The sequence below is a fragment of the Anser cygnoides genome, chromosome 1 (assembly GCF_040182565.1).
Source record: "Anser cygnoides isolate HZ-2024a breed goose chromosome 1, Taihu_goose_T2T_genome, whole genome shotgun sequence".
NCBI lineage: Eukaryota > Metazoa > Chordata > Aves > Anseriformes > Anatidae > Anser > Anser cygnoides.
In genome coordinates this window covers 49013230-49038572 of record NC_089873.1, presented here as the reverse complement: position 1 = coordinate 49038572, position 25343 = coordinate 49013230, and the positions used below count along the sequence as shown (strand labels likewise).

The window sequence follows — 25343 nt, the reverse complement described above, 5'->3', positions numbered from 1 at the left end:
GCAGAAATTCTTACTGTTATGGCAACAGAGAAAACTGTGCTAAATGATAAACAGTATTTATAAGACTTTTAGTCCTTAAAGTCTTACATGGTTTATGGACAAACAACCATAGACACCACTTATTTTTGCATTCCACACTGTCATCACAGCTCTCTGGCAGTGACAGCTGACTGACAATTTATGTCCTTTTGTATAAATGAGACACAGCTACTGGTTGGACTACTCTGTTCCCAAGGGCAAAGAATCAGAAAAGTTCTTTCTTTCTACAACAAGGACTCAAGAAAGTAAGACTTAAAATGTCACCCAGTCCATTCCCCTACTCCAAGGCAGGACTGTAAGGTTTTATACTATATTTTGGCATTTTGACTCCGTATCTAAAACAGCCTGTATCTGGTAACTAGAAGACAGCAGTGAAACCAAACCTTCCCCACCCCAGAAGAGCCTTCCACCCTGCAAGCTAATTATGGAAAAAAATATGACGAGAGATACTCCAGAACTTGCACTTGAATTGCATGGTTTGATATGGGGTAGGTTATTGTAATCTGCAGTGTTGTGCTTTTAAAGTGATGCTTTTAGTATGAAAATTCCCAAATGCGGGAATGCGTATGTCTGCAGGCTTTGCCATTGACCAAGAGCAATTTGGTATACTGTAAACAAATCAGAACAAGTAACAATGGTCTGATAAAACAATACAGACAATACTTGCTTTGTTTTCTACAGAAATGTTGCACAAAGTACAGATATCAGATATAACAACTGACATGTCTATCTTGCAGGTAAGCAAATATTCCTTTGTCACTAATGAATAAGGGAAATTAATGTTGTTTTTCTACCATCCTAAAAAACTTGATGCTTCATGTTCTTCCTGAAGACAATGTGATTTTAAGCCTGTTTATGTACAATACGCAGAATGAATTTGTTCCCTTTTGAATAGATTTGTTTTGTTGCTGCAACTCTACTGATGGCTTCTGTATAACAAAAACCCCAAAGTGTATTAAAAAAAAAAATCAAGCAAACTTTCAGAGACATTCTTCTGTTCAGTCATCACTAGAACAAAATGTTGGCTCCTTCTTAAGGGGGAAATATCACAAATACCATAAGCAACAATGTTCCCAAAATGGTAGCTGGCAGCAGCAGTGAACTGAAAGCAGCAAACTGCCTTCACTGATGAAAAAAGCTATATCTTAATCCAGATGGACAAAGGAAATATATATTTTTACTAGCTGTGGCTGCAGCATAAAAACACATTTTTTCTCTTTTTTTCCCTTCATATCTACCTTTCCCTTTCACCATACCTTCCTTCCCTTTCTGTTCCATTCTTTTTCTTGATGCTCACCCTTATTTTAGTTTTCAGAAATTCTTTCTATAATTCTACTCGACCTTACTTTCAGATCAGCCTAGAACTCACTTCCTACCTACTGTTCTCAAATTATTTTGTTATAAAAAAAAAATAATAATAATTTGCAACTATTTCAAGTCCTCTTTTGCACAGCAGCAGGGAATTTTAGATGTTTCTGCCACTGAAACACCTAGGGGGGGACTTGTTAAAAGAAAGTTTGAAAAATTTGTTTTTTTCAAAACAAAGTAAAAATTGATAGTTTTACTTAACCACTGAAAAATAATCATTTAGGATTTATTCAAGCCAATCTGGCCAGGGTTACTGTTTGAAAAATGCTTGAATTTTTTCTTCACCGGTAGAATCAGCATAATTGGTTAACATGAGTCTGCACAACTACTTAAGTCAATTTGTAGCTCTCTTGTATGTAAGATTACCACTGAAGTCACAGAAATAATCCTACTAGATATGCCAGTGATCCTCCTCTTCTGTTGTTTCCATGAGTACTTGTAAAAAAAGAAATTCTTCAAAGGAGGTTATAAGAAGCCCTGAAGTAACAAATTCTACAGCAGTCTGCCCATATGGGAATTTTCTTTTTAATTACAGAGAATATTTATTTTTACATTGAATTTTCAGACTTGATTTCAGTTATTTTAGGTTTCTTCATCTACATCAATGTAGCAAGACACATTACTGAAAATAGATGTATTGAGAACAGAACACTTAATTTTACTTAAACTTTTATAAGATATCCTCATTAACTTTACTAAGTAAAGCCCTTCCAAAGTACAGATCATAGAATCATCTAGGTTGGAAGAGACCTTCAAGATCATCAAGTCCAACCATCAACCTGACCTGCTATGTCCCATAACTAAATCATGTCCCTACATGCCATAAACATGCACCCCTTAAATACCTCCAGGGATGAGGACTCCACCCACCTCCCTAGGCAGCCTGGATCCAGATCCTCACTCACTATCCAGGTCAAGGACCGGGCTGAAAGTTTTGGCTTTAATTTGGTTACATGCCTACATTGCTGTTTTCTGGCAGGTATTGGGAAGAAGATTGGCTGGCTTGGGGGAGCTTATGTACTCATGGCTTTTAGGCTGCAGCCAAAGTGTACCTCTAGATCTGGAAGTTTGAAGATGGTTGCAGTCTCCAAGCTCAGATACAACCACATATTAGTCTGGCGCAACTGATTTTTGTGTTTCTTGCACTAGTTGTTCCTTCACCTCCTCTTCAGATACAAGGACATGCGTCTCTTTCATGCTCCTTCATTAGTAAACAAACCAGGATACATTAAAGCCTCTTTGTTCAAGTCAGTAAGATACCTGCCTTTGGTTTCAGTGAAAATTCAGGCCCTAACAACTGAAGTTTCTTCTGTATGGTGTTTCTTCTGTATAGGATAACTTCATTTCCCTTTTGAAGATTTACAAGGATGTAGTAAGAAAAGCAAAGGGATAAAAGAGTACCTGAGGCATAGGCTACTTTTGAGCCTGCAGCAGACTATAGGTATGATATTATCATTTCAGAAAAATATAATCTACGTAATGTGAAGGGTTCCAGCATGCTTACAATCTGCCAAAGGCCAGAAAATGTGACCTTCATTTTAAGACTACGGAAAAAAATAAATAAATAAATAAATAAAATAAAATAAAATTAAGAGAAGGAATTTTCCTTCACCTAAATTTTATTATTTTGCAAATCCTTCAGGTGTCCATAAGGAACTATGCCTCCTCCCCCCCCCCCCCCCCCCCCCAAAAAAAAAAAAAGACATTGTGGCATAGAGGTATAATTTCAGTCCATACTAGAAGACATTCTTCTCACTGAAGTACAGTTAAGCCTCACAAAGTGCCAAAAAAACTGCCAGAAAGTAATGTATTTACAAGTTTGTTTTACATGATGGCATTATTTACTTGTCTGGTCTTGCATTCAGGGCTTGATCTATCTTTGGGGGAACATGTAATGCCATGCAAGGTTGTCTGGTTCTATGACTGACAAAATGACTTTAAAATTTGAAATGTTTGTATAGAAGCAAAATACAGAAGGGTACACTATCCCCAAGGGAAACATAGAAACTACCTGTTGCTTCTCAGGTTTAAAGTTTTCCCTTAAAAGGTGTAAGCATCTGTTAAGGTGTAAGAAAAGGTGTAATCAGCTGTTTGAGTACAATTCTTATGTATACATGAACATTCTTCTCTCCAATTTCCAACTTGGAGTGCAACATTTTTCATCATACTCTTAGATCAGGATTCTGATTCTAACAATGGTTCCTAGTGCAAATTTCCAGAGAAGAGAGAAGCAAACCAGTCTTGTCTGCTTTGAATGAGATGGAGATAGAAAACAAATGTAAATGAAGAAAATAAACCTGTAGGAATGTTTTCAAATAATTGTCATTGTCCAAAAACTTTAGATTGGTTGAATCCTTGAAAGTTAATTAATGTAAACTCAGGTTGCATCACTGAATTTGAAGTAGTAAGACAGACTTGCATCATTGCGGAGCCTCAGTCACAGTTTAAATTGGAACTGCCTCTAACTTCACAAGAATGAAAGAGAAAAGCATATCTTTCTACCTTGTCAGCTACTGGCAGACCTAGAGAAAGAAAAAACAAAAGTTGTTAAAATTAAAAAGTAATTTTTTTAGGACATTTCACCAAATATGTAATATTTAGTAGCAACTACAAATGAAAGCGAAGATGAAACAGTAGAAGGTACCTGCATGGCCTTAATTTACATTGCAATTGACAATAACCACAATCTGCAATGATTTATAAGTGCCTTAAACCATTCACCATTGAGACAGAAAAATTGGATTCCCATATCATTTAAGGGGAGTGCAATCCCTCTCAAAATATGAGAGTCTGGGGTACACTACTGAGTACTGAAAATCTTAAGACTAGGCAGCACCGAACTCAGCTGAGAAGGGAGGATGAGTCTCTTTGGATCTTCATGTGACAGATCTGGCCACAGCAAGAATCCCCCAGGACCCTTCAAGAAAGGAAACTCAGATTTTAGCGCTAAGCAACCATTTTTAGAGACAGGCTGGGAACTGGTTCTTTTTAATCCATGGTCCATTTCAACGTCTTCAAGGCTAAAGAAATGGTTGACTGCTCTGTTGAATCATGTTCCAGATGGAAAAACTCATGTTCCTATTAACATCAAGAGCTAATGTCTTGCTTCTGTCCTAAAGATGAGTTTTGGATTCAAAAGTACCCCCTCCGAGATAAACAACTACCTTTACTTTGTGAGGCTCATATTCTGCATAAGAGATTTGTAACTTCAAACTTCATAATGTCTCCTCTCAATGAAGGGAGGAGGTTGCAGATATATAAAAGGGCAAGACAACCTCCAAAAATACATTGCATTGCCACAAAACTACTTTAACGTATTCCTGCCGGTGCATAAACTCCTTTGCAGAAATTAGACATTAGGGCTAAAAAGTGTGGAAGGTATTGTTTAACATTTTTCTGCATACTTCCAACTTTGTGAGCCAGTCAAGCTGAAATGACAGCTTGAGATCCCAACTGTGGCTTAGGATATACTGTGCACCATAGAACTTCCTCCCCATAAGACACCCTGTTTAGGAATTACATACTCTGTGGCCACCTTCAAAATATTCCTTATGTGTTAAATCACATTGCCTTAATCCAGCTCTTTTTCAGACACTGTTATTGACTAGAAAATATTTGGTTTGACAATTTATGGGATCTGGGACAGATAAATTTCAATTTGTATTCACAGAAACAGGTGCTCCATAGTGATCTGAAAATGAAATAACATTATCTAAATAGCTGGATTCCCATCCAGCTTGTATCTTTAAGTGAAATAAGTTTAGAAGTTCATTTTCTAGCTTATATAAAAAAGCAGTTAAATATATGTCAGTCTTCCAGTCTTCCTTCCCTCCCCTCCCCTCCCCCCAACACACTACAAATTTAGTTTGCAGTATACACTGATAGTACAGTAGGAAAAGACTGCTGACCGTGATCCAAATTTTCCTGCCCACCTAGTGAGTTGTCTTCATGCACGTTAAAATCTGACTTCTATTGTTGTCTTATGCTGGACTTCAGGTGCAGAGTAATATATTTGTCTACTTTTCTCCTAAATGTTTACTTCATAAAACATTACTCAAAAGAAGAATAGTTTCTTTAGATCACTTTACATTTGAAACTGCATTTAGTATTTCAAAATACTGAGTCTATTCACTCAGAAATACCATGAGGTAATATACCGTACATCAAGTTATAGCTCATAAGGTGGCAAACATTCAAAAGCTATATGCAGGTAAGACCTCTTAAAATATCTGCCAAGAGAGCAGTTCTGTGGTTTCATCTGTGGAAGTATGCTGTCCCTTAGAAATGAGACAGAAGCAGTTTCTTTGCGTGAATCAAAATCATTGTAGCAGAAGTTGGTAAAATAACTTATCCTATCTTAAAATAAACTAGCATCTTGGTATTATGCAGGCACATTATATTTTAAAACTGTTTAGGACCAGCAGTGTCAACATAAAATTGAAATATGTACAGCAAAGTACTGGAACAACACGTTCATTCTTTGCATTCATTCCTTTTTATTATATAAGAGGCCTGTACATTGAGTTCAACTGAGGACAAACAGAATGGCAGACATTACTTCATAGTTAAATGGGACTGTTTCACTTTTGTTGAACAGGAAAACGTGCAATTGGAGTTCACATAATACAATTAGTCTGCGATTCTGCAATGCTTGGGAATGAAACAGCCTTATGATCCCTAACGCTGGGGCAATGCTTACATACCGTACTCACAGTACACTTACAAAGCATACTCCCAATTCTACAATTGGATTTACTCAGGTCACTTTCATAAATATGAAGTCCCAAGGAACTTGACCAAACCTTTGTTAAAAGTCCATCTGGCAGGTATGAATAGGACACAAAACTGATGCAAAGAGGTAACATTTTTCTTTTTTTTCAATCTTCTTCTTTCTTTTTTTTTCTTCCCTTAAATGTCATTGAGATAATCAGAGAAAACCAGAAAAGGAAAGAGGGGATAAAAGCTAAAAAGCTTTACTCAGCTTTTTTTTTTATTACTGAGTTTTACTTTATGGGTTCAGTTTCATTTATTTTACTGGACTCTGATGCCACTTATGATGCATTTCTTGAAATTATCTGCACTTAAGTCAACAGTTTTGGTCTTAATATCAGGGGAAAACTAGTACGCAATTGGAAACTGAGTATCTAGTTGCAAAATCTGGTTAAAGCCACATTCTAAAACAAGCATCTTTACTGTAAGAGATGATTTCAAAAGGCATGTCACCACTTCAATAGTGACAAATTTGCAGCTGCAAATGCAACTGGTCTTTTAGCATTTCCATAATCAGGATATGAATTGCAAAGCCTACACCTTCTAACCATCTAAACTTGATTCATCCTCAGTCAAATTCTAAACCCTATTCCAAACTTAATTTAGACTGAAATATCTTCATTTCTATTAAAATGATAATATCTATAGCGAAGTGCTGCCTTGGTCGGTCTTTCTTACAAGTTTCCTGCTAATACGAGCAAAATCTAAACATATCCATTTAAGGACCATGGGATCCTTCATCTCTTCCTAAGATGAGTCTTCACTATTCAAGCAGAAGGGAGGTGCAATAAGCAATGAACCACAGAGACCAGGTCCTTTATTGCCATTAGAACAAAAGAGGCTGTTTGCAACAAGTTTTACGTTTCCACTGATATACTGCCATTGTCAGAAATTTCTCATATATACATATAAAGATGTTTTATTGAAACTTAAAAATAGTAACACTAGGGCTCAAGAAATAATACAAAAATCAAAAGAAGGCACATCCTTTTCACATTTTGGTCTTTGATGTCCTGTGAGAAATATTAAAACTGATTACAAAATAAGAAATAAGGTGCGCTGTAAGCTCTTGTTCCAGAGTTGTATTTTTGTATAGAATTTACATAAATGAAGTTTAAAGACCAAGATATTTTGATTTTTTTGAAAACTTACAGTTTTTTTCACCTACCCTTTTCCCACAGTGAAAATACTAAGCACTCACTCAGAAGGATCAACTTTAATTTCATCAGAAATACTACTCATTTCATCAGAAATATTACTTGTTTATTTCAGTAAATGCAGGTTCCAAACACAATGGAAAAGGAAGCTTTTAAAACCAAATTTTAGTACTGATAAGATGCATAACTGCTGAAATTTTGCAAGTTCTTAGCAGTCCCACATGGTCAATTGAGAATGAGATGGACTCAGCACTGTCTATGAAAATCTGCATGCACTCCTATGCACACAAGTAAGGGATCCTTGAGATAAAGCTGAAAACAATGTTTTAGGAAATCTTATGACAACTAGGGAGCTACAATATAAAAACATACGTCAACTAAGTTTGTATGAACAGTTGTATCTAATTAGGTCAGTGAAGTAAAGTTAAAGCTTGCACAAGCATGATGGTTTGGAATTTGTTGAACCGATTTAATTTAATAAGGCAATAAATGAAGTACTATAGCAAAAGTTTATTAAAAAAGCAGTCTTCAGACAAGTGAAAATACAATTACAATACAATCACAATGTCATAAGCTACAGACTGAAGAGATAGTCTATCAATACTAGCAACGGAGAGATCAGAAAAATCCTAAATCAATATGAAGATTTTCCTCTTCCTAAGAAAGGCTTAATCACTGCAATAAAGAACATTTTTCTCTGTGGAGGAGTCTGAAAGAGCTGGCTGCATTCCCAAATTCAGGAAATGGCAAACTTTAGTAAAACAATGGACAAACCAACTGTTATTGTGATTCAGCTTTACAAGCAGTAACAACGCAAAAGGTATTAATTTACAGCATACTTACACTAAATGCCACTCCCATCATTATTTTAACAGTTGTCATCATAAGAATAGTAAGGCCAAAACCTCATTAAACCGAAAGAAGTGAAGCTGTTAATGCACACCTCAATAAGGAGTTGTATTCCAGAATCAAACACCCCTAGGCTTTGAATTAAAGTTACCCACATTTGTTGTCTCTTGGGACATAGTCCAATAAAACCATTTACTCAGCCTCTATTGGAAACAAGCAGTAGTTGTAATAATGTAGAATAACTAACACCCAACTTACAACCTTTGGGAGGAATTCTGGGAGGAAAACTTGTTTTGAGTCCATATCACTGCATCTTTTTTCATTTATCTTCCTAAAATTTAGGAGAGACATTTTAAATTTCTATCAAGAAAATGTCTGCACTAGTGAATGCATTCTAAAGACTGCATACTGGACACCCCTCATATAATTAGTATGAGGGTTTAAAAAATCTTACGAAAAAATAGACTTCTCACAGATATTTATAAAAATATACAATTTAAATCATTTAAATAATAAATATGGATTGTTACATAATTAAAAATACCTCATTCAGAGCACTGTCCCATGGATCAGAGAAACAACTAGAAGCTCCCCACCTAGCTCTTGCTAATTTAGAGCTTCACTGGTCTCAATGCTCTATAGTTCTGTCTAGTCTGATGATCTTTCCCAAGTATCAGTTCTATCTCTGAGGACCTGGAAAGTTCTCCAGAAACAGCTTGTCAGAATAAATAAATGCAATCTTTCAATAAAATTTCCCTTTCTTAAAAAAAAAAAAAAAAAAAAAAAAAAAAAAGTTGAAGGACTCCTAGCTCTCCTAGCCAGCTCTAATACCATTTTTGTTAGATGCCATCCCCCATATCTATGCCATTTCATTGTAACCATACAGGGAAAACACACTCTACCTGCTCAGAAGCTGAGCGTAAGAACCCCAACCACATGGAAATCACTAATCTAAAATCCAGAGCCACGATAGTGACTCCCTGTTGCTATCAACACACAAGTTTGCATGTTTATCTTCTGATAGCCCATAAACTTGTGTCCTTGCACATTTCTCTACATGCAAAAGGCAAATATGCACACATCTGTGCTTTGACCCCAGCAGAGCCCCTGTGCACAGTTTAAGTACCATATGATCAGCTTGAATGTCTAGGTGTCTTCAAGTAACCCATGATCAATCTTCCACTTTTGCAAGGGTTGATAAAGATGATAATTACTATGATAAAAAATTGGTGGGGTGCTTATTATGGGTCTTCTCCACCCACATTGACCTGTAGATCTGAGCTTTTTTAAAGGGTGCTTCATAAGAAAAAGGTTAAGCCTGACTAAACACATCAGGATCAAAAGTCAATATTTTGGAATGAAGACTTCAGATGAAAACAGCAGAGAGAAACACTCAGGTTCTTTTATTGCTTTCTCTGCCACCACACCTTTGCATTAATCACTTTTTCCAATAAGCTGGTTGGATTCTGCAATGTAACAGTGCTCAAAACATCGTTCAAACATCTAATAAATCATTACACTCTACTACCAAGATTTACCTTTCAAATCCAACTAGACATAACAAGAGTAAAATATAATCACCGTTAACTTCTCACATAGAATTACCTTTTCCTGTTACAGAGTGATAGCATTCTACCCCCAAGACCATCACATTTTTTTGATTCTAGTACTCAGCTACTGTCAGCAAGACGTGGACAAAAAGAAGAGGGAAGAGGGAAATACCATACCAAAATCATTAGGTTAAACAATACACAACACTACATCAGTACTTGGTGTCAGTGACTTACATTTGGGTGGTGAGGCACTGGCACAGGCTGCCCAGAGAAGCTGTGGATGCCCCATCCATGGAGGTGCTCAAGGCCAGGCTGGATGGGGCTTTGGGCAGCCTGGTCTGGTGGGAGGTGTCCCTACCCATGGCAGGGGGGTTGGAACTGGGTGATCCTTAAGGTCCCTTCCAACCCAAACCATTCTATGATTTCTTGAACTCGTAGCTACACAAAACAGTCTCCACTCCTATTTAGGACTGTTCCTCATAAAGCATAGTTTGTCCAAGCCTCCAATATTTTTTTCTGCCACAATTTCCTATTTATTTTTTTACTACATAGTCAGAAAAAGGATGGTCATTATCTTAGTAGATACTATTCTAGATTTATATAGTGTCATATCAAAAATAGACAGGCTCAAATAGTCAGTAACCTAGCTACACAAACATACCTAAATAAACATAATAAATAAATGACCTATTCTGTGGGACCTGAGTGGCAAGTCTAGCCAAGCAGATTCCTGTTAGATTAGGAAGATTGCCTAAATGGCAGCATATCCTTCCATTTTGATGCACCTGTTAATAATACAACGCAACCACCGACTTATTATAAACTGGGCTTCTAGCATACGGAAAGAAACACATGGTTTTGAGGTAATCCCACTACCAACTCTTTGACTCACCCCATTGCTGGAGACTACACTCCAATGTAGAAGTAACCAAACTGAACATGTGCCAACCTTTTGGGAACCTAATTCACAGTCTGATCTCCTCTGTACCTTAAACTAGGGCTTTGGAGCAGCTGATGTTTAGTACAGCCTTGCTGCAGCTGTGGGAGTGGTAACGCAGCTAACCAAAGGTAGACTTCCAAAACAGTTCAGGTATTTTCTCAACTTTGAGTCAGTGAAGTCCTATTTTCGCAAGAAAATCAACTCCCCCAAAAAACGAGGCGTATTTTACCCTATTGTATTCAGGAAACTGAAAGGGGGTCAATGTAGAGTCTACTTATAATACTACAAGCTCCATGGAACCTCACTAATAATTCTAAATATTTGCTGGTAAAGCAAAATTTCACTGCAATCACTGTAAGGCACAACTTTACCATTGAACGAGTCTAGCAGTTTATACAGTCTCCCCAAATGATTACTTACTGCAGGAATAGTCTCCTACCAGAATTAACTCAAAATTTGAATAAGAGAGTTACAGCAATGAATTAATAACAAAGGAGGAGAAAATACTAAAGATCTAATCATAAAATGCATTATTCACAGGAAGAATATTTATGAACACTAAGACATTTGTTAAACATTAGGACATCCTACTAACAATGCCCTACAGGCTAAGGGGCTTAAACCCAGGTTTAAGATTAAATAAACTCACAGAGAATCTGAAACACGCAATGATCCTAATTCATACTTACATGTTTCATGAAGCCTGGCAAAATTCTTAGGGTTTCGGATTGTTTCTATGAAAGACAGAAGAATTTTGCATCTGTTAAAAAAAAAAAAAAGTCCTCTTTAGGTACTTTTAGGGGAGTATCATCAATCTGGTTTTATCGTAGATGTTCAACAAAATATGCTATATAGTTGTGTAAAATACTTCATTTTATGTTTTGCTAAAAGAAGTTCAATTTTAAGCAAATCCAAACCAATCACAATCCATTTCCTGAGCCCATGAAATACACACAAAAGCATACAATGCTCTTAACATATGAAAGCAAACGTGCTCATGGGTCGCTCCTCCCAGGCATCAAAGCAACGCTAGGTCTACTTTTTCATAAAAGGCATGATTATCAAGCTGGATTGGCAGACAGTATAACTACATATAGCTCATGCAATTTGTTTGACGAGAACAACCTAAGGAAGATACTTGTTGGCAGCTGTAGCAGTGCTGTAGATTCACCTGAAAAGAGGGGAGCCCTGTGGTGAGCATGTCTGCCTTTTCTCTTTAAAGTTCATTTTACAGCAAATGCAGGTGAAGACCTGCCTCTGAAGGAAAAGACACTGGGACATACTGAAAAAACTGCTTTCTGCAGAAGCATGATTGAGAAACGTGTTCTGTTTCTGAAAGTTAGTTCTTTCTGCTCAGTGTGTACCAGAAGAGAGTGTGTATTCAATTTGGCAAGCTTTTTGCCACTTAAAAGTATTTTAAGATTCACGCTAGCATTTTTGTAACTGCTAAATCGTTAGAAAGATGACATTTTCTTTTTGCAGGGAAGTTAGCCTGGCACTGCTCTCATTTGCTTCCTCATAGCTAACCACAGAGCAGTACGAAATCTCAGAGCATTCCCTTCTGTTGTATCACCTCAAATGAGAACTAACACAGTGAACACTTATCTTCTCCTATAGTAAACCTTCATATATACATTCAAACACGTGTAAGATTTTTTTCTGGTTTTTGGAAAGATGCTAATCTGTATGGCTGCAGGGTTAACCTCACAAGCCTCAACACTACAGTTATTGTAAGCTCTGCTGACACGATGACTGGGCCTAGAGCTGCAGGCAGCCTTTCACTGGGCTACAATGCAGCTGAATGAGGATTTACTGTTCCAAAAAGCCACACAATGCAGCACTGGAGGGATGCACTCTAAATACACTGTTCGCTCCTGAACTTTTGGATTTTTGTGCTGGCTTAACTGCTGTATACCAAAGAAATGTTATAACCCTGACAGAACAAATGATCGTCCAAAACGATAACTAAAGGCACGAGTTTCCTTCGTAATTGATTTGATGTGCTATTTGCAGACATGAGAAAAAAAAAATAAGTATATGTTTCTCTCCTAACTAAATGTTAAGTAGAGAACTGAAAGTTCCATCAAATATTTCATTTTTATTAACCATAATAAACCAAGAGTGGAAAAAAAAGTTACGTAAAACTTGCCTGAACATAGTTATTGAACGCTGCCGTTTCTAATCTGGGCAATAAATGTAGGTCAAGGCAACTGGAAAATCTAATTACTCTGTAAATTTTTAAACCTGTTTCTTTCTTCTCAAGGAAAAGAAAATCATTCCCTTGCATTTAAGCAGACTTAAAGTGTAACTACAGTGAGGTGGAGAGTTATTTTTGTCTGAACGTAGAGGCTTTTGAACTTCCTTTAACAGCGTCTCTGCATCTTGCATGGTTTTCTCAGCTTTGGTTCACACTTGTACTCAAGGTATCATCAGTTATTTCACAATTACCATTGCTATTGTGGAAATTCCAGGGGCACTCTTCACATAAAAGAGCCACCTCTGAACAAAACTGACCTTTGGTACACCACTGTAGCAGTTCCTTTAGGTAATATCCTATACAATCATAACTTGATACCTAGTATTCATAGACTGCATAAACTAAACATGAGGCAATGCATCATTACAGAACTACTGCTAATATGAATGTGATAGCATCGTAAATGTTAATTATTTACTGATGATTTAACTGTTTCCACAAACTGCTGTTGCTGACTGCTGTATCTAGATAGACCACATAATTTAAAACTTACAAGAGGATTGAATAATTTTAAAAAATATATACAAAAACTTGAAGATTCAGGCCTTTGAAGATTCCAAAACCAAGGTCCATTGAAGAATCACAAGACCAAAGAAAAAGGTACAGTTTCAGGCATTTAATTCCTAACCCAATGAATCTCAACCTTTCTAAACCAAGTTGTTGTTGTTGTTGTTGTTGTTTTCCTAGAAAAAAGCACCTCTCAAAACAATCCCTCAAGGTCTAAAAACCAAAACAACCTACTGCTTTGCTTCTTAGATTCATCTGTCATTATTTTCTTTGTATTCACAAAGGGTTGTTTTGCTTTTGTTTTTTTTTTCCCTAACCTCTGATGTAAAATAAAAGCCTCATTACATGTAGGTAAAAGTTAAGGCTTCTAGAAAAACAACGAGAGCCCCAGCAACCTTACAGATCATTGGAGCTGTTATTGTTTGATGATACCCGGATGAGAAAAGGCAACTATGGACAGCCTACATTTCTTATTGACTGGACCACCTTGCAGAGCTCTCTCTTCCAGCTCTTACCTCTGTGATACGTGACGAAGAACCACAGAGTTTCACAACAGAGAGAGGATTTGTATGTTGTGTTCTGATTTGGCAGTCAAATGTTTTGTTTGTTTTTTGGGGGTGGGAGGGGTGAGTTGTACAAAAGTGGAAAATTTGGCCTAAGCTCATGTGATCTTTGGACACTGCTCTCGTTATGTATAAATCCTGGTTTTGAACTTCCTCCAATTGCGTTGGGAGGTGAAACCTCCCAAACAAAAAAAGGTAATTCGAGAACCATAGCAAAGACTTAAAACATGTTTGTCGTAAAAGGTAAACCCTGAAACAGCAGCTCAAAGAACACCCCAAAGTAAATGAGTTCTATGACAAGGGTCTTTTATAAAATGCAGACCAGAGACAAGATTCCTTTCTTCTAAACTACATGCGTTACTTGAAGACACGTTTATGTTGGTTGTACAGATGTAGGCAGCAAGGCGAAATCTAAGAAATATTGGTACAGAGACTGTGTGATATTAATTTGTAGCCCTTGAGTTTAATTACACCATACCAGACTGTTTTCTGCATCATGGACAAGTTCATGAGTACAAGTGTCAAAAACATGGTTTTTTAATCTTTTCTTCAACATTCTCAAATGTTTCAGACCTCAACCCTTTAACTTTTGAACTTACTATTTCAGATACTGATAGGGTATTTGTCCTTCCGTTGCAAAAATACATACATATATATGTATATATTCTGGTTAGAGAAACATTAAATAACTGCTTAAACCTAAGGCCTGACTGACGACACATAGCAATAAATGAGACCCGGATCTGACTGAATGAGAAGGAAAAGAGCTAATCTGCCAGACCATTTGCCAGGTGCCTTCTAGAATAAAACGCATTTGTAGAAGTAAAATAACGGGTAAAAGTAAACTAAAATTGGAGTTTCTTAATCTTTGTGTATTTGAGCTTACAGCTTACAACTTTAATACAAAAATTCGATAAAATTGTGTTTTCCCACTTTTATCTTCCATGGTTTTCAAGTGTGGTACTGCACAGAATCATTGCACGTGGCTTGCACCCTGAAGAACAAAAGCTCCAAATTTTTCTAATAACCGGAATAGGCAGCGATGATGAACCACGGCCCTTTTACGGCATGCCACAAAACGCATATACGGGTCTGACCTGTTATGTATCAACGTATCAACAGGATCTATATATATATATATATATATATATAAAAGGATGAAAAAGCATATGTGTTCCGGTGCAGGGAGGATAGACTTTTTAAAGCAAGTGGTCCACTCTGAAAGCATGAAGTCTTTTTTGGTCCTCTCTTAAAAGCGTAAGGTCTTTTTTTGTATACTGTTAACATCAAACAGGATTCGGATTAAGGAGAATGCTTATGCAACGCTGTGGATGGGGGATTTCTGGCAGCAGAAGTGCCCAAGCGCAGGCTACCTCTCACGCTCGGGCAGTAGGGGCTCTGCTGGCCACCTGCCACCCCAGCCTGCGCTGAGGCGCTGAGGCGCTGAGGCGAGGAGCGCTCCCCGTTGTGCTCTGGGCTGGGCGTTGCGGGGCTCCACGACCAGCAGGAACTAACCCCCACGGCAGCGGAGCCTCCGCAGCCTGCCGGCAGCCCGGTCCGCCCCGCTGCCCGCCTCACCCGGCCCTCACACCAGCACAAATCCCGCCCACCGCCGGCCCTTCACCGGCACCCCCCCAGCGCCGGGGCCCCACCCGCCGCCGCCGCCGCCGCCCGCCCCCGGTCCCCCCGCCCCGCCCGGCGCCTGCGCGGAGCGCGGCGGCGCGGCGGGCGCAGGAATGCGCGTTCGGGTTAAATAGTGGGCGCTGGGCCGGCCGCCGCGGCGATCGCGGCCGGGCGGGGCGGCGGCGGCTGCTCGGGGGGCTCCATGGCGCGGCGCGGCTCCGGGGGCGGTCGCAGCGGCGCGGCGCGGCTGTGACAGGCGCTGGGCCCGGCCCTTCCCTTCTCTCCCTCCTCCGTTCGCTCCCTCCCTCCCGCCCCAGTGCCCAGCGGGGGAACCGGGGGGCGCGGCGGCGGCGCTCGGTCGGAGTGAGCCGTGGCGGCGGCCGGGGGCTGCCGGCGCCTGAGCGGCTCTATGATGAAATTTAAGCCGAACCAGACGCGGACGTACGACCGGGAGGGCTACAAGAAGCGGGCGGCGTGCCTCTGCTTCCGCAGCGAGCGGGAGGACGAGGTGAGCCCGCACGTGGGGGGGGGGGGGGGGGGGCTTTGTCCGGCCCGCGGGGACCGGGGGACGAGGGACGGGGACCGGGGGCCGCCGCCCACCATTTTGGGGCGCGGGCACACGTGCGCGGGGCGGCGGCGGCGCCTCCTTTGTGCGCGGCCCCGCCGGAGGCGTGTAATGGCGGGGGGGTGGGGGGGGGGAACCGGCCCGGGCCCCGTGTGGTGACCGGGGTGGGTTTGAGCCCCCCGCGGACCGGCGGAGCTGCCCCCGGTGCCTCGCCAAGGTCACGGGCACCGGCCGTTATCTGGGCGCTCGCCTGGCGGCCGCGTTGCACAACGCGCTGGGGGACCTGCTCCGGGCTGCCGGCGTGCGCCTCGCTGCTTTTTGTGCCTTTTTGGGGGGTTTCGGATAGGTGTGGGAACCCGCGGCGGCTGTGGGTTGGGTTTTTTCCTCTTCGCCTGCCGGCTGGGAGAAGCCAGGGCGCTCTCCGGGCTCTGAGCGTGGCGAATTTCTCGCGTGTTCGTAAGCATCCGATGGGGTGTAATGCAGCAGGGAGAGGCCTCGTCGTGAGGCACCGACCTGCCGGTGGGTTTGGGGAGAAATGGAAGGGTGTTCTGCTCTGTGTTACCGTGTGGAGTATAAACACAGCCCCGGGATCGCCCTGCTCGGCTTCTGCTAAATAACAGCATTTCCCTTCCTTTATAAGGAGGAAGATGCCCGGCAGAAGTCCTCCTAGCTCTTGCAGTCGGTCTGGTTTTCCCTCGGTTTCAGCAGCACTTCTGACCATTCAGTACACCTCTCCCTTTGTATGTGTTCAATCCCTGGATGCCACCCCAGCTCAGGCTTCTTCTGGATGGAGTTCAGACACCCGTTTTGTGTAGCACCAGGCAGCTCTTACGGCTTCCTCGCAGCAGTTGCAGTCAGAAATGCATGGCTGGGGTCACCTTTGTCTGTAATTCCCATCCTTTCTTCATTTCCTGCTGCCGCTTCTTACATCTTCTGTGAATCGTCTCTTTGAATCAAATGTGACCCCCGGCTATTTCGAGTATTGCTTGTGCTGAGAACACCCTCTGAGGGTGAGGGTGGCAGCAGCTCTGCTGCACCGTGTAAGGAGGGTGGATGCTGGCACATGCTGTGCCGGGGCGCTTTGGGGTGTTGCAGGTGTACGGCTGGCACGGGGCTGGGCTCGGGCGTTGTGCAAGCAGGCACACTTGAGGGTGAAATGAATGGGATAACGCAGAATCGGATTCAGGGCATAAATCAAGTGTGTGGAAACAGCATTGCCTTTTGATGACTGATTTCCAGAAAAGAGTGGTAATACCTTAAATTTGTTTAGATGTTCCCCAAGTGCCAGCGCTGCCTGTCTTGCTACAGAACCTGTTCCTCTCTGGTTACTGTTTGTGATTGACTTGTATCATCAGCCACATTCCCCAAACTGGTTCGATGAGGCTTGCTTGTGATGTTCTTGAATACTGTTGTCTTAATACAGTTCTGTGTAGGTGTACTTCAGACTCTACGTAAATGTCTTTGGTGTTTTTTCTTTCCACGTCTCTTAGAGATTGCAGCATCAGCTGATCTGCGTCTTCAGGGATCTGTCTTGGAGTGCAGGGTAGCCTCTGCTTTGAAGAAGCAGAAAGGCAGTAGTACCTGGGTAACTGGAGGGGAAGGAGGGGAACAGCAGACTCCTGCAGAAGCCATTGAAAAAAAATCAGTTCTAATAGTTACATCCACAAGGTTACTACCCCATAATCTGAGAGTTGCTTCTCACTAGAGATGAGACAGAGCAGGTAAATGGAAAAAATATCAAGCAATGTACTTACTCCATTTTAAGACTCTTAAGCTAGAAAGCAAAAACTCAGGCTGTTTGAATGGATATATTGTCTGCAAGACTTTTGAAACAGTGCACATTCAACCTTTAAGCTGGTTAGCTTCTTCCTGTCTAAATGAATATCTGCAGCAATCTTCTGACACAAACCTCAGAATTAGCTTGTCTTCCAGCTTCTGCTCTGACTTTCTAAATGGCTAGTTCGTATCCAGTTGTGGCTGTGCTTTAGCTAGTTTTTTCCTCCTTTCTGGTACTTAGACTTCTGACACATCTGTAGACAGCAGTCATCCCATTCTTAGCGCTGCTTTGGACTCCGAAGTCTTACAGACTCTTACAGACTCCTGTCCTAAAACTGTTTTTCCATTTTTCTGATCATCTTTCACGTCCTTTAGTTTGATACCCATATTTCTGGAATGTGGGCAACAGTTACGGTGGTTTTAAATGGAGTCTCACAGTGTTATGTAAAAAGTTACTACTGCTTCTCTCTCCATACCAGGAAGAAATGTTACAGTAGGACCTGTCTTTATCATGATTGCCAAGCTGTTGTGTAGTCATCTTGTGATTAGCAGTGATATCAAATCATCGAGTTGGTTCCACCTTCTGACCTCTCAACTTGAAGCAGAAGTTCTTGGTGTCCTGCACGCTGGATTCATTACACATTCGTAACCAATTGTCCTCTTCCTACTACAACTTTGGAATACCAACAGGGGATCTTGTGCTGATTTATGGATGCTGCCTATCAATTTGGAGACTTAAATATTTCAGTAATAGCACGTCTTAATTTAAAAAAGACAGGTAACAAAGGATGGTAAACACATACAGTATTTCTTTTTCCTTTCTGTTTACTACTTTGTCTTAATTCAAAACATAGGTGGGATCTGGAGTACCTCTGAGGTCAAATTCAATCTGGTGGCCCTTGCAAGCGGTTGGAAATGTTTGCTGAACTCCTGTGCTCCAGCTACACACACTGTGCTCCAGCTACAACACTGTCCATTAGAGTTACCAACAGTCCTTGCTGTCACAGACTTGAGAAGAGCCAGTTCTCCTCAGTGTTAGAGGGTGGAAACTGGGCTTGCCCACAGTCTTGTAACCTGTCAAGAGCTTCTGCTCTGTCCTGAGAGCTGGTGTTGCAGTATGAAGCAAGTACTTGTGAGATGAGTGAAGTTTGTCTAAATGGCTGCACCACTGCAAAAATCCTTCGTCCTTGCATCATCTTTCAAAGGACCCAGTGTATGTCAGTTTACTGGTAAAGCCCATTTTGAGATTTTTTTAGCTTTCTTGCTGTGATATTGTATGATTTAAAGAAGAAAAAATCTTGGTGGAAGCCTAAATAGCCAAGTAATATGGCCAGTTGCTTTAGAGATTTTTGGAGTGTTTTAAAAGAACATCTCTTAGACTACTGTCATTAAAGTGTTGCCTGTTTTGGTCTCTTCCGATACTGTCATTGGGCTGAGAGAGCAAGATAGCTGGACATGAGATTAAGTGCTGGCTCCTACTGTCATTCTTAATGGAAATGAAGCAGTAATTGCAGGCACCGTCTGCCATTTGAACAAAACAAATTGCTGTAAAGGAAGCAGGAGAAATCCAATGAAAAATGAATCAAGGCTACGCAGGCATGAAATGTGCGGGGGCTGCAGGCTGTCTGCGTTGAGCAGCCAGAAGCTGTTAGGTGTGTGCAGAAGGCTGAGGGCATTCAGCAGGTTGGGATGGGCTGGTGGATTTGTGTGTGTGAGGAAATGTGAGTCTCTCCTGAGCAGCTAGGAGATGTGGACGGCACCTCCAGGATAAGCCGCAAGAGAGCCTCTGCCTCAGCACTGTGAGGACTGCCTGCTTCCATGAGTTGGAATTGCTTATTCATTCAGGACTCTGCGAGTGCTGGCTTCACACAGATGCTGCTGGCGTAGGGTCTGGGCAGGCTAGGCAAGGAAATGCTTACCTTGCAAAGTGCAGAACAAGGCAAGGGCAAAGTAATAAATATTTTTTCTAGTCACTTGGATAACTAGAACAACTTGAAAAGATAATTTAATTTTGATTCCATCAGCTACATATTATACAGATAAATGAGCAGTTATACTGAAATACCTTGAGTGTAAAACTTGAATGTGTTCTAATTATTTTGGCAGCTGCAAGCACTGCTTTACGTAATTCAATATAGCATTGAAAGCTCTACTTCAGTGTTCAGCCAGCAGTTAGCAGTGACAGATCTAAAAAGTAGTTTTACATGAATTGTTAGCAAAAATTGAAGGAAAAACACCTGTTTTTTTTTCAATTTTTTTCTGGTTTTGTTGGTCAGCCTTCTAGAAGAGACTTAACTACTGAAACAGCAGTAAATATAACTATGTTGTCACATACGGGAAATGTAGATTTTTCTGTCCCCACTGCGCCAGGGCGTACACTTGTGCGTTAGTTATTGAGCCTCTGAGTTAAAAATGCTAGGGGGCTAGCATTGTTTATCCTTTTTGGTCCAATTCAAAGATTTTTTATTTTTTGGGCTATGGAATGTTAAGATTTAAAAACCCTGGTTTAGACTATGTTGTTCCTAGCAGTCACTACTTTACTGCTTCGGTGCTCTTCAATTTCTCAAAACCATTGCTTAATATTAACGACAGTTTTATTAAAGGGTAGAAAGGATCCAGGAAGAAAAAAAGCATTATTTTTATTTACATTGTTCTATATCATCTAGAAAACAAAAAGAGCTGGTATGAACTGGTGTAACATAGCCAAAAGTATAAGCTCAGAGCCCAAGAGTGTCACCTGGTTGTGCTGGCAAAATAGCGTTGTAGGAATTAGTTAAACTTCCGAAGTGGTGAAAGATCTTCATATTTGGCTGATAACTTATGATTTGGTTTCTTTACCCTGCAGTACAAGCTCTCAGGTGTAAACACAGCTGATGTGTGCTTTCAGGTGTGACTTGGAGTATGACTATCATGCCATAGTGGAGGCTGGCATGCTCTCCAAACTGATGTATGGACTGAAGCAGGTTATCTAGCCGGCTCTATGATTGTTTAATAGAATATAGGCATGTCTTAAAATATTGGGGAATACACACTTCCATACGTAATGCAGGCGTGCTGTAGTTATCACTTGTTCTCTGTCATGCCCTTGCCCAGCTAATGTACAGGAGGAATAATTGATATAGCATGACGGCCTGCTTAGTTCTGCCTCAGCATTTCCTTGGTATAAGGACATCTGTGTGGTCTAGGAAGGAGCATATCAGCTCCATGACCTATAAATAGCTTCCAACATGGCCCTCTTTGAGGAGTCCCAAGTCTCCTTGGTTATAACGTGTCTACAGAGACAGCATCAGCTTGTGTTGTGTCCCTGCAGGCTCCTATGGGATTCTGGAGAGGTCTAAGCTCATGTCAATGTAAAGAAAAATAATTGAATGTTAGGTCATTGCGGTAGGACCGAGATCAGGTAGCTAACTTACTGAACACGAATACCTTGTTATTCGTATTTCCACAGGAAAAGCAGCTTTTTGTGGTCATTGCGTATCCAGCTTGCCTTAACGTTGGGATCTCTTTTGACAAACTGCTTGCCAGCAGTGGAAGTCTGAAAGCTGTGCAAAGCTGCAGGAGTTCCGCTGTCAGCCAGGGATGAAGCTTCAGTCTGAACTCATGCCTCTTTAGATGCTGAAGTCAGTCAATTACCAGCTGGTTTTTAGTGGGAAACCTGGATTCCTGCTTTTTCAGCACCCATGGCATTATTTATCTCCGTCAGTGTGAATGTGTTTAACAGGCAGATAGTTGCTCAAGCTGGACTGAGGGCTGAACCTGCTTCACATCAGGCTAACATGTTGTGAATCAAAACCTGTTTGTGTTTTGCCATGTTTAGAAGAGGCTGTCTTTCCGAACTAGTAATACTTCTAAGTGTTTAGACACTTGAGGAAAATATCATCCGTAGCTTACTCTCACCATGCTAAGTTTACTTTGAGTATTTAAACTGGTGGCTAAATTTTCCTTTGAATCACCGCAAATAATTCAGTGGTGCACAAGCTCTCAAGTTACTGATCTCTACAAAACAGTAGATTGGCAGACTTCTTCAGAAACTTCATGCGACGTATATATGTATGCTTGTATATGTCTGCACACACATAGATGTCTCTAGCTGGAATTTGAAGGCATGTTTTAAATATTTTATTTGTAGGTAAGAGTTCATTGGCCATGGGTTGATGTGTGGTGTTTTGTTTTTTTCTTTTAAGTGTTGTTTGTAGAACACTTACAAAGCTTATTTTAATTAGGTAGCTTTCTCCATGTATTCCAGCTTGAAGAAAGATGTGCTGGCTTTGGCCAGATACTGATTTCACGGAACACTGCAATGTGATCTAGTGCTAAAGCACTTCAGTGGAACCACTCCTGCAAATGTAAATATTTTGAAATAAAGTTATCTTCAAAGATGTATGGTTTGGGTTTTGTTGTTGTTTTGCTTGGGGTGGGAGGGAGAAGGGGGGTGTCAAAGTATCTTTAGACAAGGAAGGCTAAAAAGGTAACTGGTACTTGTCAAGAAGTAACCTTGTCATGTCTGTAGGTAGAGCCCAGAGGTTCCCTGAGACTTGGAGCCTTTGCTGCTGAGGAGCAGCTGGAAGCTGATCCCTTAGTCAGACGGATTATGTTGCTGAGTAACCAGTAAAGCTGAGTTCTGCTGCTCAAGATTAGGTCAGGGTTTCAAGCTGCAAAGAAATGGGCAGCAAGATGAGTTTCAGCTATTCTGCTGCTACCTGTCTGATGTGTCTTTTTCCTTGCTCCGCATTTGCCAGCAGAAGTGGGGAAGGGCATGCTCTAAAGTGGATTAGGGAAGTGACCCTGCCTGAGAAATAAAGCTTGCTTTTATAGGTGTTTGGGGAGGGGGGGGTCCTTATTCATTTTCAGGGCTTTGGGGAGGCCAGAAATCTTACTTCTACACGTGGCTGGTTGCGAGATGCATGCCCTTCATTGCACCTAGATCCTGTCAAATCTGCTTCTCAGAAACTTAGTGAAGCTTAGGAGGAGCTCTGTAGTTACAGGTGACTTGAGTGCTTGTTGATGTGAGGAAATGTGTTGTAACTGAAGTGCTGCAGTAGCATAGGGCTGCCCGTTCCTGATATGAGCACTTTAGCCTAAGAACAGAACAAAGTACTTTGAGTAGTTGGAGAAAAGTACGCAAATTCTGATCTGCTGTAACAAGATGTTACCCATGTATGTGAATTTCATGTAAAATAGAGCTTATAGAATAACAGAATTTTAATTGTAAGTAAAGGCAGAACCTTTCTCAAGGAAGTCTGATGTTCTTTTCCTTATTGCCATATCTGAAAGGGAAAATCACTTACAGATATGGTTTTGAAGTGTTGTAAAAATATATGCATATGTTAGTTTTCCATCATTCAAGTTTTGAATGCCAGTAGAGTTGTGCTGACTGATATCTAAACATCATGCAATTGTGCAACTGCCTTGAAAAGTGATCTTTACATAAAGCTAGGAGGGTATTTCAGACTTGAATGCTGTATAGACAAAACACAGCTTTATGGGTTGCTTTCGAGATACTTTGCTCAAGTTACTCAGTTCTGAGATTAATGTATTAGTTATTATGCTATCTCTTTATTTCTCTGCCAGTTTGTTCATTGGGATTAAATCTTTTTAAACCTGTCATAGCTGGGGACACTGCTTTTCAGTGCTTTTCCTGTAAAGTACTGTATGAGAAGCTCTTGAATTTAGGTTGATCAGAAATTGGCTACAGTCATGCATTTCCGCCCTGGTTTGTACAGTGTTGACCCTTGTATAGCTGTGTACTCCCCAGCATTGAGTGTGCTCAGGCTGAAAACTAAGCTTTAAGCTACAGGCTGGTTTCTGGACACATCAGCTTCCTGAACTCATTGCCTCAGTGTAAGGGGGAAAGTAAAGATGTCGCAGCCTTGAATTGAATTGGTTTTTTAAATGCTGTCAAGTCTGACCCTAAGGTGTTTCTTTTTACTGCTGTATAATAATTTGCAAACATTACATCTCCAGTTTAGGAAAAAAATCATTTTAAAAGTGATTGCAATAAAGAATGAGAACTATAAGGAGTCAGTCTACAGAATAAATGCTACCTGTGTGGTACTGCTGCAGCAAGTTGTAAAGCTCCACTGCATTTTTCAACTTTCTGGAGTCCAAAATGAGATATTCTAGGACAAGGATACCATGGTAACCTATAGGGGAACTGAGAAACTATTTCAGAACTACTGAAATGAGGCGAAGAACCTTAAAATAGCAAAAAGCATCAGATAAAGGAAATCTAACTACAACAGCAGGCTGAAATGTGCTCTCTAATTTGAAATGCGTGTTTTACCCAAATTCATACAGTGAATCCCACAAATATGGTACAAGTGTCTATCTTATCGCTTGATAGGGTTTGTTTGTAAGAGATGCCTTTCCTTGCTCTGCAGTAATGTTCCTGTGTTGTAGCATTCAAATCAGTTTCCCAGTACTTCTAAGGAAACTTCTAAGGAACCTCCTGAGCTAAAAACAATTAGAGGTCACAAGTTTGGAGGAGCAGTAAAATGCCCTGTTTGTGTTCCTACCTGAGCATCTGCTGATGGCCATGTTTAAACAGATTACAGGGCCTGACTGACCTTTTTGGCTGTATTTGGCTTCAGCTGTCTGTGGCTCTAAGTTGTAACTCTGGCAGTCCAACCACACAGGCTGAAGTTTTCCATGTTGAGTGTGCTCGGTTAGGCTGTGTTAACTTCCAACAAAGTAAGTCCTGATCTCTTCTTACAGTAGGGATGGATTTTTTTCCTTTAAAAATCTTTCCAGAAGATGTGAGAACATATTGTATTAGTCTTCTGTAACAGCATTTTGATAGGGTTTTGTACCTGAGGTACCTCTTGCCCTTAGTTTTTTTCTTATACTCCAGCCAGTTTAAAGCTTCTGAAGTGGTTTGCATGTACTCCACCTCACAGAGCTTGGGACCTAAATTCCTTATCTTCCTTGCACCTGCCTTGTCCCTGCCTTCTCTGCGCAGGGTTTATTTAGCCCATGTGCCCAAGCTGTGCTCTGGACCGGAGCTGCGTGTGCTCAGCAGGCATTTGGGGCTGGGGGGGTGATTATTTTTTTTCCTCTCTTGAAAGTTGTTCCTTTTAACTGCCAGTTTTATTACATGCAGAATGAAAAAAGGACAAACTTAACTAACCCTGTCAGGTAGCTGAAATAGCAGGGTAGACTTGGTGGCTTAGTGGGAGCGATGGGAGAAAATGGGGTGTGTGGCAGGGAAGAGAGGGGAATAGACAGCTAGGCTGGGAGGACAAAGACATCTGATGACAAGTAATTCCTGTGGAACCTTTTCAACTATAAGTATGGCTTTCCTTGTGAATAATACATCTACTATGGAAAAACTCACATCTTCTGGTCGGCTTACAGTGGCTTCCGCTTCTCTCTTGATT

The 25343-nt window shown here is 40.8% G+C and overlaps 1 protein-coding gene and 1 long non-coding RNA gene across 4 annotated transcripts in view; one reads left to right on the top strand and one right to left on the bottom strand.

Annotated features, from left to right (window-relative positions):
- The window catches only part of LOC125182457 (uncharacterized), a 125605-nt gene extending 115543 nt beyond the window's left edge, over window positions 1-10062 (bottom strand). Inside the window, exon 1 of the long non-coding RNA XR_010830706.1 lies at window positions 9971-10062. This is a non-coding gene — a long non-coding RNA (uncharacterized lncRNA). The remainder of the gene's footprint in view (window positions 1-9970) is intronic.
- A 5647-nt stretch (window positions 10063-15709) lies between these two features.
- The window catches only part of NUDT4 (nudix hydrolase 4), a 28968-nt gene continuing 19334 nt past the window's right edge, over window positions 15710-25343 (top strand). The window contains exons 1-2 of one of the 3 annotated variants that reach the window (XM_066995090.1): window positions 15710-16134; window positions 21416-22313. Coding sequence is in view for 2 of the 3 variants with exons in the window: in XM_066995080.1 (XP_066851181.1) it covers window positions 16036-16134 (99 nt within the window). In the remaining variant the exon portion in view is untranslated. The remainder of the gene's footprint in view (window positions 16135-21415; window positions 22314-25343) is intronic. The other 2 variants (XM_066995080.1, XM_066995083.1) reach the window with 2 other exon arrangements.